This window comes from Halichoeres trimaculatus, unplaced genomic scaffold, assembly GCF_033239565.1.
Source record: "Halichoeres trimaculatus isolate MK-OKI-2021-1 unplaced genomic scaffold, fHalTri1.1 fHalTri1_scaffold_5, whole genome shotgun sequence".
Classification (NCBI taxonomy): Eukaryota; Metazoa; Chordata; class Actinopteri; order Labriformes; family Labridae; genus Halichoeres; species Halichoeres trimaculatus.
This window is the reverse complement of record NW_027437183.1, coordinates 22976212-22988324: the sequence shown is the minus strand read 5'-3', so window position 1 is coordinate 22988324 and position 12113 is coordinate 22976212. Positions and strand designations below refer to the sequence as shown.

The 12113-nt window shown below is 43.2% G+C and overlaps 1 protein-coding gene across 5 annotated transcripts in view; it reads left to right on the top strand.

Annotated features, from left to right (window-relative positions):
• The window catches only part of gapvd1 (GTPase activating protein and VPS9 domains 1), a 31359-nt gene extending 20816 nt beyond the window's left edge, over positions 1 to 10543 (top strand). For 4 of the 5 annotated variants that reach the window (XM_074669931.1, XM_074669930.1, XM_074669928.1 and 1 more), the window contains 15 exons: positions 70 to 204; positions 857 to 976; positions 1316 to 1393; positions 2097 to 2443; positions 2541 to 2628; positions 4035 to 4106; positions 4195 to 4323; positions 4413 to 4539; positions 4672 to 4784; positions 5384 to 5543; positions 5680 to 5867; positions 6290 to 6503; positions 7006 to 7078; positions 7171 to 7368; positions 7629 to 10543. In XM_074669931.1, coding sequence (XP_074526032.1) covers positions 70 to 204; positions 857 to 976; positions 1316 to 1393; positions 2097 to 2443; positions 2541 to 2628; positions 4035 to 4106; positions 4195 to 4323; positions 4413 to 4539; positions 4672 to 4784; positions 5384 to 5543; positions 5680 to 5867; positions 6290 to 6503; positions 7006 to 7078; positions 7171 to 7368; positions 7629 to 7769 — 2183 coding nt within the window. In that variant the 3' untranslated portion in view covers positions 7770 to 10543. The remainder of the gene's footprint in view (positions 1 to 69; positions 205 to 856; positions 977 to 1315; positions 1394 to 2096; positions 2444 to 2540; positions 2629 to 4034; positions 4107 to 4194; positions 4324 to 4412; positions 4540 to 4671; positions 4785 to 5383; positions 5544 to 5679; positions 5868 to 6289; positions 6504 to 7005; positions 7079 to 7170; positions 7369 to 7628) is intronic. The other variant, XM_074669929.1, reaches the window with a different exon arrangement.
• The last annotated feature ends 1570 nt before the right edge of the window (positions 10544 to 12113 follow it).

Genomic DNA, 12113 nt, shown 5'->3' with positions numbered 1-12113 from the left:
ATTCTTGGCACTGATATTTTTCTTTTTTATTGAGGAGAATTTCCATATTGGTTCTTTTTTTGTGTGCAGAAGCCCCGGACCTGAAACAGGAGGAGCGTCTGCAGGAGCTGGAGAGCTGCTCTGGGGTTGGCAGCACCTCGGATGACACAGAGGTCAGAGAGGTCAGCTCGAGGCCCAGCACGCCTGGTCTCAGTGTTGTCTCAGGTATGAGCCTTACCAACTCCTTCCTCAAAAACCCTTCAGCTTATTCTGTACTCTGCTAGTTGTATTTCTTTGAGTCTTCCAGTTTTGTCTCTTATTAATGTTTAGGAAAGTCATGAATTGCATTTTTAAATTCTGGTTGCGTTCATGTCCTGTTTCTCACCCTCCTGGATTCTGTGTTGCCGGGAGCACAGTGAACTAGTGTAGTGGGTCAGTGTGAACTTTTCTGCATGACACAGGCTATTGTTGGGTGTCTCCTCTATGGGCTCAGGTGGACACGCTTTTTTCTGACACACTTTGTTGACACGCATGAAGTAGTATCCAAGATTAAGAAGCCAGCGGTTATGTTCCTGGCTCAGCTCACAGGAAAACGTCCCACGGGATCCACTCGATGGATAGTCTGCATCTGATGATCACTCTTATCTGTGTCTCTCCTCTAACCCATGGGAGCTTACGCTACCAATTTGGAGTTCCCAGTGGGTTCCTATCGAAGAGAAACCATGCAGTATTAGTCTAAAGATAAAAATGTCCTCTTTTTGTTTGAGAGACGGTGAACATGCAGATCCTCGTTGTGGCCACTTCCCAAGTCAAAGTTTCCTCTTCTCATCTGAAATGTCACAACTGTTTTTTTGTTGTTTTTCTGCCCTCGCTGCAGGTATCAGTGCAACCTCAGAAGACATCCCAAACAAGATCGAGGATCTGAGGTCAGAGTGCAGCTCAGACTTTGGAGGGAAGGACTCTGTGACCAGTCCAGATGGGGAGGAGTCAGGCCATGGTAGGAGAGTGTCACAGCCCCGCTAGGCGAGCTCAGCCATCAGTTTAGAGTGTATTTATCCCAAACATCATCTGCCAGAGCGATCAATCCTCATCACTCTGAAAGCTGCCAAAAGGCTAAATCACAGCTGGAGTTTTCAGTGTTGAATAAAGAGAGTGTAGCGTTAAATACTCTTTGTTAGCCTGGCAAGAGAATCACAATGAGAGGCTTGGAAATTACCCTTTTAGTTTGACGATCAGAAACATTATTTTTAAATAACAGCGCTGAGATTTGTGTATAACATTTAATTGAGTCAATCCTCTTAACAGTCTTTTATGCTTTTTTTTTCTTGTTGTACAGGAACACACCACCTGACATCTCCACCCTCACAAGCTGATTCTCTCCTTGCCATGTTTGATCCCCTCTCCTCAGGTGAAGGTAATTTTCACTCTGAAATAAGCACCATTTAATCCCCACCCAAATGTTGTGAGCTCACAGAACAGCTTGAGCTCTGAAACAAACTGAAAGAGTGATTGTGTCCTAATTACTGGGCAAATTAAGAGCACAATGACGTGTCGGTTCCTTTGGCTAAACGAGTTCCTCAGATTACTTTTCGCGGTCTTTGTTTCATTGCGTTTTGTTTGTAGCACAGGTGGAGAAGTGTAAGAGAGGAATGGTCGTGGTTGTGTATCTGTGGCAAGGTGAAGGGATGACAGGTTGAGAGACCTCACCCCAGGCTCTTTGGCACTGTCCCTTTGTCCCACTGTGCTCATGGCACGAGGCTGCCATTGGATGCTTTTCAGGAGCGAGAGTGTACCCTTGGAACAGGTGGCCTACCTATACCGAGGGCTCATCTCCCACTAACATTTCTCTTTAGCACTTTCTACCAGTTCTGAGCTCATTTTTATTTCCTGATTTCATAAAACAAGTCAGAAAACACCTTTTCAAACAAGACTATGCTACAGAAAACTATACTTAGGAAAGAAGCCTGTGTATTGGGATGGGTAGTAACTTAAAATCAGAGAGAATGAACCGAAAACTGCTCATAACAAGTGAACAGGGTTGTGTAAATATTCATTTTCATATGGAAAACACCTCCGTTAACTCAACAACACTTTATTCTCTTCCTTTATTACCTCAGGCTCCTCCACAGGAACTATCGTGAGGCCTAAAGTTCACTATGCCAGGCCTGCTCACCCTCCCCCAGATCCTCCCATCCCTGAAGCCAGTGCCCTGGGGCAGGAGACACGCCACTCTCTCTTCACGCCCCACTGCCTGGCCCAGGCTGAGCTGGAGCACACCAAGCAGCGCCACTCCTTCCCTGACAGGCTGGTTCGTAGCCGCAGCTCTGACATCGTGTGCCCGGGCCGCCGGCCCACAAGTGACCCTGGCCTTAACCGCCGGGTTGCAGTAGAAGAGCGAGATCCTGCTGGAGCTTTCGCCTTAGGACCGTCCTCATCACCTAGCAAGGACTCCCTGAAAGGAGAGGTAATTTACTCTTTGCTGAGGAAGAGCATGAACACACATAGATTTTATTCAAAGTTCCAGACATCAAGTGTCTAATCTACCGGTGTTGTTTCCAAAGGTCGAGGACAGAAAAGACAGTGATGATGAGAAGTCTGATCGTAACAGACCATGGTGGAAGAAAAGATTCGTATCAGCCATTCCCAAAGGTAAGGAAACATCAATTTCCAGTATTCAAAGCAAACCCTGTTTTCTTCACTGAAAAATGACCTTTTACTCATTTAAAAGTGATCTGTTTTCCCACAGCGCTCCTTTATTTTCTTGTTGCAGAAAAAAGTTCTCTTAATAACAACTGACAGGAAATATCACACTTTAAAGAGCCGAGCAAAAACCAATTTATAATGTGAGAAAGAGAATGATGATCCATGTTGTCCACTCGATTGTTGACGCTCCAGTTGGAAAATTATGTTTCTTGTTGTTTGAAGTTACACTAGAGACGTGTCCAGTCCTTTTCCCCTCACGTCGCACTGGCTGCAGATTTATATAGACTTTTCAGAGCTAATCAGTCATCAGAGGAGCTTTAGCTGTGTAGATTGTATGGCTGTAGCCCTCCCAGCAGTGCTGTCAGCAACCGGCTAATGGTCATTAGATAGACCTTTCTGTCATCAGCACTGATAGATGACACATCTCTTGTTGCAGTTCTACTCTACAGCCATCTCTCATGCATCTGTCTGGGAAATAATGAGCTGTGCCCACACACAATGAATGCTTATTACTCTTTGAGATAATGATGTTTTTTAAGTAAACATTACATTGATATTCATAAAATAGACGACTGTGTGCACACGGGACGAAGAGAGCAGCAGAGCTGAAACCACCAATCCCCCTCCGAATCTCTGTAGAGTACATTGTGTGTGTGTGTTTGCTGCTCTGCATGGTGACACACAGTCATGTCGGGCAGAGCTGCAGCCTGTGTGTGAAAGGCCAACCCTGTCTGTTGTGTCCCTCACAGTGCTGTATTGGACGGCTGAGAGTGATGTCCCAGGTAACGCTTCCAAGCTGTCCTCATTGAGCTTTTCTGCTGGAGCCAGCGGCTGTGTGCTCGTGCTGCTTTTGTAGATGTGTTCTCAGAGCTGTAGAGCTGTGATGTGACATGGGGTAGCCTGAGTACCTATGCCCACACTCCTCATCCATGAACCCATTCCACCACCTTTTTTGCTTTTGTGTTGCCAACAGTTTGTTAGCGTTTCACTGAATGAAAACTATAAAACACGAATGTAACCAGTGTTTCCTATGTTTCATCAAACTGCAGACCTTACCTTTCTTTTTGACCCTGTTTAAACAGCTTTGTTTGAAAAGAATAAGCACCAGAATGCTTGTTTACATATATTACAACTATGTAGAGAGTGAACTTCAATATTATTTGCTTTTGTTTCTTTGAGTTCTACACTTTTTGGCACTGTATGCAACACCACTGCAACCTTATAGTGAGGGTTTTAGTCTTCAGAAACTGGCATTTTACTCAAGTGGCTGTCAACAGGTGAATCCTGATCTGCTTCCAGTGATGGTGAAAGCGAAACATTTGTCAATCTGTTTCTTGTCTCCTTCTCTACAGCTCCCATTGCTGCATTTAGGAAAAGGGAAAAGCAGGAGAAAGATGACATCCCACAGGAGCGTGTCCCTCAAGGTCCGTTTCCTCTTGACACATCCTGATCAATAAGTGGATACTTGTGGGGTTATGTTTTTATCTAACACATTTATATTTGTTTTATCAGATGACCCAATGCCCAGACAGAACTTTCAAGCGCAGGCGGCTGAAGACATCCTAGACAAATACAGGAACATCAAGAGGACCAGCCCGAGTGATGGAGCCACTGGTGGAGCTTCCTACGATGGTACAGGAGGTCAGGAAAAGAAAAATCATGTACATTTGTTGTAAATATTTGCAGTAGATGAGCTGAAATTTTAGTCTCTTTTTTTTATGTGTTGTTAGATATTTGCGTAGAAGAAAGCGTGCATGACTCCCCCAGAGAAGACACCCTACAGAACATCTCCACGGACGACCTCCCCGACTCGGCCAGCCAGACGGCACAGCAGCACGACTCCAAGTTTTCTTTCAGGTCAGAAGTTCCCAGTTATACACAGAGAGAGCAGCATGTTGCTGACAAACACAAGTGCAGAATTTTTTAGTCACTTTTCCAAATATTTTTTGTTTTTACACTGATTGAGATTTCTTTTGTTTCCTCTTTCAGTGATGCGAAAAAGAAACTGAGGTTGGCATTGTGCTCTGCAGACTCTGTGGCTCTGCCTATCATGGCTCATGCTACCACTCGAAACGGGCTGCCTGACCACATGGATCCTGAAGGTAGCCAGTCCTAAAATCCATATTCTTATTTTCTCAAAGTAGACATCTTTTTCAGTTGATATATGTTGGAACTGCACTTTCTCCATGTTATCATTCATATTTTTAATACAGACCAAGAAGAATTGCATTAACGCATGTAAGAGCCAGGGCCTGATCTCTGTGTTCAGATAGTGTTTGAGGTTATTTTTAAACTTTGGGGAATCTTACACTCAGCTCTTCACTTGGAGGAGCAGCAGGGTACAAACCTTTAACACTGGCAAGGCTCCAACATGCTGAAAGTGTCCTGAAGCAAGACAACACATCTGTGTCACCTTCACCTTCCCACTTACCCCTCCCTGGTTTCAGGCAAGGCGAAAAGAGCAGAGGATGTAAAAAGCATCGAAATCACTTCACTTAAGTTTTTCTCCAAGTGATTCTGCAGGTCAACGTCACATCCTGCAGCGAGACAATAGCAGGCAGAATCAGTGGTCAAAGGCAAAAAAGCAAAGGACTCCATCATTGTGGCCATCAGTCACGTTGTCATGTGGAGGCAGCTGGTCGATAAGATTACAGCTGAGGATCGTTGTCTAATGCTGTCTGCCTGTTCTCCTATCCCTCAGACAATGAGATCGTCTGCTTCCTGAAGGTCCAGCTTGCAGAAGCCATCAACCTTCAGGATAAGAGCCAGATGGCCCAGATCCAGGAGACCACACGCTGCGTTGGCCGCTTTGACGCACGCACCTGCAAGAAGCTGCTGGCGGCCATAGCTGAGGACTACAGGTAAATGTGAAGACAACACCAGCTCCTTTATGGTTTTGTTATGATAACCTTTTCTCTGCTCAACACCTGATGATGTTTCGGACAAGTAGAGCCAAGGCCAATAGTGATAAAACCCTTCTTGGTGTGTTTCCTGTAGAAAGCGGGCCCCATACATCGCTTATCTAACCAGATGTCGTCAGGGCCTCCAGACTTCTCAGGCCCACCTGGAGAGGCTCCTCCAGAGGGTGCTCAGAGACAAGGAGGTGGCTAATCGCTACTTCACCACCGTCTGTGTCCGGCTCCTCCTTGAACACATGGAGTCAAAGATGCTTGACTTCATTAAAGGTATCTACATTTTCACACTTGAGATAATTCAACCGTAGCTCAGTGTGTTGACTTATTATTTCTCCTGTGTTTCATATATTCACATTTTATGTACCTTAGAGGATAAAAAGTTAAGATTAATGCTCTCTCTCCTCAAACCCTTGGCATATGGATACATTGTCTAAGGTCTGTGGTCAAACTTGAAAGTGTGGTAATTCAAAGTAAGCCACTTGGTCCGCATTTCTGCAGATGAGCTGCCAGAGTTTTTCCCCTTCTTTCATACAAAACATCAAAATTGGTTTCTAGGTGTGTAAACAGCTTGTAAGGATGTCTGCACTTTTGCAACTTGCCTCACATGAGAAAAACCCCTTTTCTACGAGGTATTGTTTGCAGCTCTGCCCCTGCGCTGGTGTTGAATCTGTTGCTCCTCTGCTCCCCTCCAGCGTTCCAGGGATGCACAGCAGCAGATGACAAGACTGCAGCGGTGGAGGATTTTCTGCGCTACTTGTACGGTGCCATGGCCCGTGATGCCATTTGGCAGTATGCGAGTGAGGACCAGCTGCAGGACGCCCAGATGGCCATCGAGCGCAGCGTTATGAACCGCATCTTCAAACTGGCCTTCTACCCCAACCAGGATGGAGACATTCTCAGAGACCAGTGAGTATCTGGACTGACACGAGAGCCACACACTGACAGTCTTTAGTGCTTTGATCCATTTATCAGTTATCCTGTCTGGTCTGTTATTGAGCCTATGAGTATGTGAAATTTAAAAGGTGGACATTTTACCCACAGATTTGTCTTTCAGGCTATAATTGTATTTTATTTTGAGTATAACATAATGCTTCTCTGGATGATAATATGCTTAGTCTGCAACTTTGTTTGATCATTTTGGAAAGTAATGGCATCATCAGCTTCTACACAGTAGGGGTGTATGGAGTTATAATCGTACTGGATGGCTAATTTGAGCATTTTGCTAGCATTTATTGCTGTGGTAGTTGAATTTGTGCATTTTGTAATAAAGAGTTGAAGCCATGTGATCAGAAATAAGAAAAAAAAGCAACCTTAAAATAGTCTGCTCTTTACTTAAATCGATATGTTTCCAAACACTGTTCTGTTGAAGTAAACCTGTAGTAAACTGACCATTTTTTTTCTCAAACAGGCTTTTCCATGAACATATCCAGCGACTGTCTAAAGTTGTGACAGCCAATCATAAAGCTCTCCAAGTCCCAGAGGTATTTCTTTGTAATGTTTTCATCACTTCATGTATTTATGTTAAATGTTTCAGTGCAGTTGGAGTCAAAGTGTTTTACTTTTGTGGTTGCAGGTTTACCTGAAGGAGGCCCCCTGGCCCTCTGCTCAGTCTGAGATCAGGACCATCAATGCTTACAAGACGCCCCGAGACAAAGTCCAGTGTATTCTGCGCATGTGCTCCACCATCATGAACCTCCTCAGCCTGGCCAATGAAGACTCTGTCCCCGGAGCCGATGACTTTGTCCCTGTGCTCGTCTTTGTCCTCATAAGGGTGAGTGACTTCAGCTTCATTCAACAACACTTTCACATTCACACATTTTTAACTAACTCTTAAATTCTGGGGGCCTTATGACTTCAATTTGATCACTTTTTATAAAACTAGGAATAAACAGAGAATTATCTCCCAGGTGACTGCTGTTTTCTAACCTGTGTGGATATATTTTACATATTTATGAATATAATCTGTACGGTGTTGCGTGAGCTTCTTTGGGCTGCTAATGTGAGCCCATCCCCACATCTCCTCCCCTCCAGGCAAACCCGCCCTGCCTGCTGTCCACCGTTCAGTACATCAATAATTTCTATGCCAGCCGGCTGAGTGGGGAGGAGTGCTATTGGTGGATGCAGTTCACCGCGGCGCTGGAATTCATTAAGACCATCGACGATCGCAAGTGAAGCAGAACAGCCACCTGTATGGGCAGACTGCGGGGGAAGGAGCCGGGAGACTGGGAGACTTCCCAACCAACTGCTCCCTCTGCACAGCTTCTCAAACCTGGCCCTCAGCCTGCTCTTTATTTGTATAGCTTGTACATAGCCAGAGACGTTGAAAGATTACAAAATATATATTACTGTACGTATGTGGACAAATCCAGGTTTTAGCCGTCTGAAAAAAAAACAAAAACAAGAAACAGCCTTGGGGAAAACAATTGGCCAGATGTTATCTTTGAACCTGATTTAGATTTTTTCCTCTTTTTGTCTCTCTAATCATGTTTCACTTTTGGGGTCTGTATTAGGAGTTGTATATATACACAGCTATCAATATGACATTAAATCAGCCTAAAAGATAATCCTATATAAAGGGACCAGACTTCCTTGATGTGATCACTGATCTTTATTTCCCCCTGAGTGAGAGGGAAGGGCTTCCAATTAAATTACAGTATAATGTTCATTAAATTCATCGTAACGTGGGGATTTACAGTGCATGATGGTTACTGAGGGGATTTAGAGACTCATAAACACTCAGATCAATTCACAAAACCATAATACTCAGAGGGTTAGTGTATCAAACAGTCAGGCAGCTTCTTTCATGAATTGTTTACTTCATCTTATTCCCAAACACGAGTGTGTCAGTGAAAATTTGGACATAAGGGCCCACATATTTATATGAAATAAAATGTATTTATTTCTGTAATTCTATTTAATGTTTTGTTTATCTCGTTTGAGAAAAAAAAAATAATTCAAATGCATATCATGCCCTTTAGAGATGTCTGAGGCAAGTGATGTTATTGTTAAAAACTTGCCTAAGTGAGGAAGGCACCTTAAGCGATGAGTAGCCCTTGGGTGTTGGAAGCGGGGCGGTTAGGAAACAGGGTCGACTTCTGCGCAGAGACGGGGTGGCGTTCATGGAAACATTGAAAACAGTGCCTTTGATGTTGGGCGCTCTGTACAGGTAGTTATTTTTAACTATTTTTTCTAAACCCAGCATAGGCATTATCCCCGCCCTATCCCCACGTACAAACACTCCAACGGGCCGACTACGCGTCACCGCATCACTGATTGTCAAGGCTCAGTCCCTTTAATGCACTTGAACAAATATCCCCTTCCGTTTGCTCGATCCTACCTCAGAGTTGGAACCAATGAGTCTGATTTCAGTCTGTAAACAGTTACTGTCCTGTATTGGTTCAAATCAGAGCTCTGGATCATTTTTGCACTGGGTAAAAATAGTGAAATATAAAGAGGAGGGCAAGAAAATGTCGATAATGAGCTGCTGTGATGCCTGGTTTTGGTCACATCACCCTTAATTGACACATGCCTTTGTTAGTCAACAAAGAAATTTTAGTTGCTAATCTGATACCTGAGAGGCCACACGTGTCCACATGGGCAGACTATTGGATAATAGCTCTCTACCTCCTCCTGAGTTCAAGAAAGGGACTTGTGTTTATGTGCACTTATATTTCTTTTTTTTCTAATTTGGCGTGCTGTGATCTCCCAGTGTCGGTGTAACTTTCCACAATTATAGTACACGCATGTCTTTAATTCTCCAGAATGACTAAAATTCCTCCTCTCCTAAAATCTTCTGCTTCATTTCTGTGCACAGGCGTGCCACGTGTATGATAGGTTTCGTTAACCCATTACTTTCAAGGCAGACAACCTGACAGCACAAACACAGTAGGTTAGAAGAGCAAATAATCAACACTATTGACTTGTTACTGACTTTATGCTACAGTGGTTGGTGTAGTACGTGTGTGTGATTTTTATCTAGTGAGCGTGTGAGCGTGTGTGTGTGTGTGTGAGATGAGTGTGGGATTGCTTGATCCTCTGCCTCCTCTTGCATGAAGTCATTGGATGGTCTGTAGCTTCTCCATCATGATAAACAGTAGAATAGGATTAGTACCTGCCACAGGCCAGTAATTGAACCTGCAAGAGGATGCAAAGCTCCTCTTAGTGTCCGTAATACTTGCATATCAGAACTCGACGATTTATTTTGCACAAAAACAGATGTGTTTTCCTGAACAAATTTACAGGGAGCAGTGCATTTTGTCATTATTTCTAGCCTTTGCAGCCATAAACAGAGACATATTGTGATGAATATTTGAGTAGCTAAGTTTTGCACTTGACTGTTACTCTTTAAAGCCGGAGAATTCACAGGAGCATCAAAAATGCATTTTTATATCCATCAACAGCAGCAGCACATGCACCACATGTATCTGCAGTGTGTACCTCTTTGCAGAGTCTGTGTAATCAATTTGATGAGAAAACCATGCACTGGAAAATCAAGTTGCAGGTTGCATCTATACTAATTAGGTTTATGTGATGTCACTTTAATTGGAAATACATACTCCACAAATCTGATGAAATTATTTGGGACCTGGCTTATGTTTCTCCACAGATAGCCAGTCTGAGCAGCTACAAACACTGACATACTGATCAAAACAGCGCATTATTTATACACACAAATAAAACACACGACTGGGATAGCAACTGTAACTTAAGCTCTGATTGTATGCAAAGTAAACAGACCAAAGAGCTGGTCTGTCCCTCAAAGCTTTACTGCTCTGCTCCCTGTACAATTGAGTCAAGAGGCAGAGCAGAGAAAAGAAAAGAGTTTTACATCTTACATCTAATTTTACATTTAACTGTAAGCTTGCACAATTATGACATGCGGGGAAAGCCGGTTTGTCTTTACTGTGATTAATGCATTATGTAATTCTTTAAAAACAATAAAAGAAGCAGAAATTTTTCCTTTTTTAACTCTTCTTTTTGTGGCTCTTGAGACACATTGTCATTCCCTGTACAGGAGCAGAGTGTCGTAGCTGTACTGTACTGCGCAGGCACAACACTGTGTCATTATTCCAGGACAGTTGCAGGTATATGTGGCCAACAGTTCTCACACAATAGAGGAGATGGTGGGGAAATTTATGCATGGAATATAATTGTTAGTGGGGGCAGTGGAGCAGCATCATCCAATCTAGCAGCCACAAATAGCAACCTCTCAGCAAACATTTCATTACTGCTGACAAGTGTACGCTGGATTGTAATTGGAGATATCCCCCTCATCTAAAAGCCCTCCTTACTTCACCGCTTGCCTTCTCTAATACTCATCTTTTTTTCATCATAAACTTCTTCGTGGGGTGCTTTGTGTCCCCTGATGATATCTCGCAAGTGTTAATTTAAATTCAAATTTTGGTGTGTGAAGTTAATTAGTTGCATAAGCCAATGGCTAGATAGGCCAGATTTGGAGATTGGATCTTTTGACTATGTGGCACTTGGCTGATTTGAGATAGGAGGAGGCTTGGTTTTGTTGTGTGATGCTGCTCCACATACTGTAGTATTATTGGCTTATACTTTCTTTAGCTGTAGTGATTTATCACACACATTTAGTGAAATAATTTTTAAGAATAATTAGTGCATGCAGATTTTTTTTTTTTTTTTTTTTTTACAGGTGATGGCAGAGTGATCAAGAAAAGATGATTACGATGAAGTTTATATTGGCGTCAGTCACAAAGGGGCCTGAGGTCTCACACAGATGGCTGTGGGATGACAGATGATCAGTCCAGCGGGGATTGTGCATGACTTCATGCAGGGGTCCAGTACTTCCTGGCTGCAGGAAAACAGAGGATGAAGAAGAAAAAGAGACCGACCTCTGTTTGTGTTTATCATAAATCCATTATTAGAGCTTCCATCAACTTTCCCAGCTATGGTAAGCCACACAACACCTATTTGTAGAGAGGAGGTGTAGTTTTATTTATAGAGTTTAAAAAAAATAACATTCAATGCAATTGTTGAATATTACACTTAATGCTTGATTTTGATTTATATGGTGATTCCAAAGGAGAGAATATAAAATAAAACACTAGGAAAGCTAAAACTACATTTCTTCATGTAAGTGAAAAATTACTGCCAATAACACATATTTTAGCTTCTTTAAAGAAATAGGTTTACTGAATTCAAGGCAGGGTTTCCATATAAATCACGCAGCCTCAGGAAACAACAAAACAACACACTGCATTGTTTTCTCAGTGACTGTTCGTGTTGTCCACTGTGGGCTGTGCGCGTCTCTCCCTCCGTGTCCTGCAGATGGCAGACGCACCATTCCTCTCGACGGTGCTTAGCTGTGATCTGAGAGCGGCTCAGACAAAGAACACCACAGGGCACGACGGCCTGACATTTAAAACCAGAGAGACTCGCTGTCTGGAACTAGGTCTGTTTTGTTTATGGTGGGTAGTCGTCAAAAATACATATATTACTGTTATTGTTATGGTGGTTATCCTAATCGTCTTTAGCCTGCCGTTATTCAAC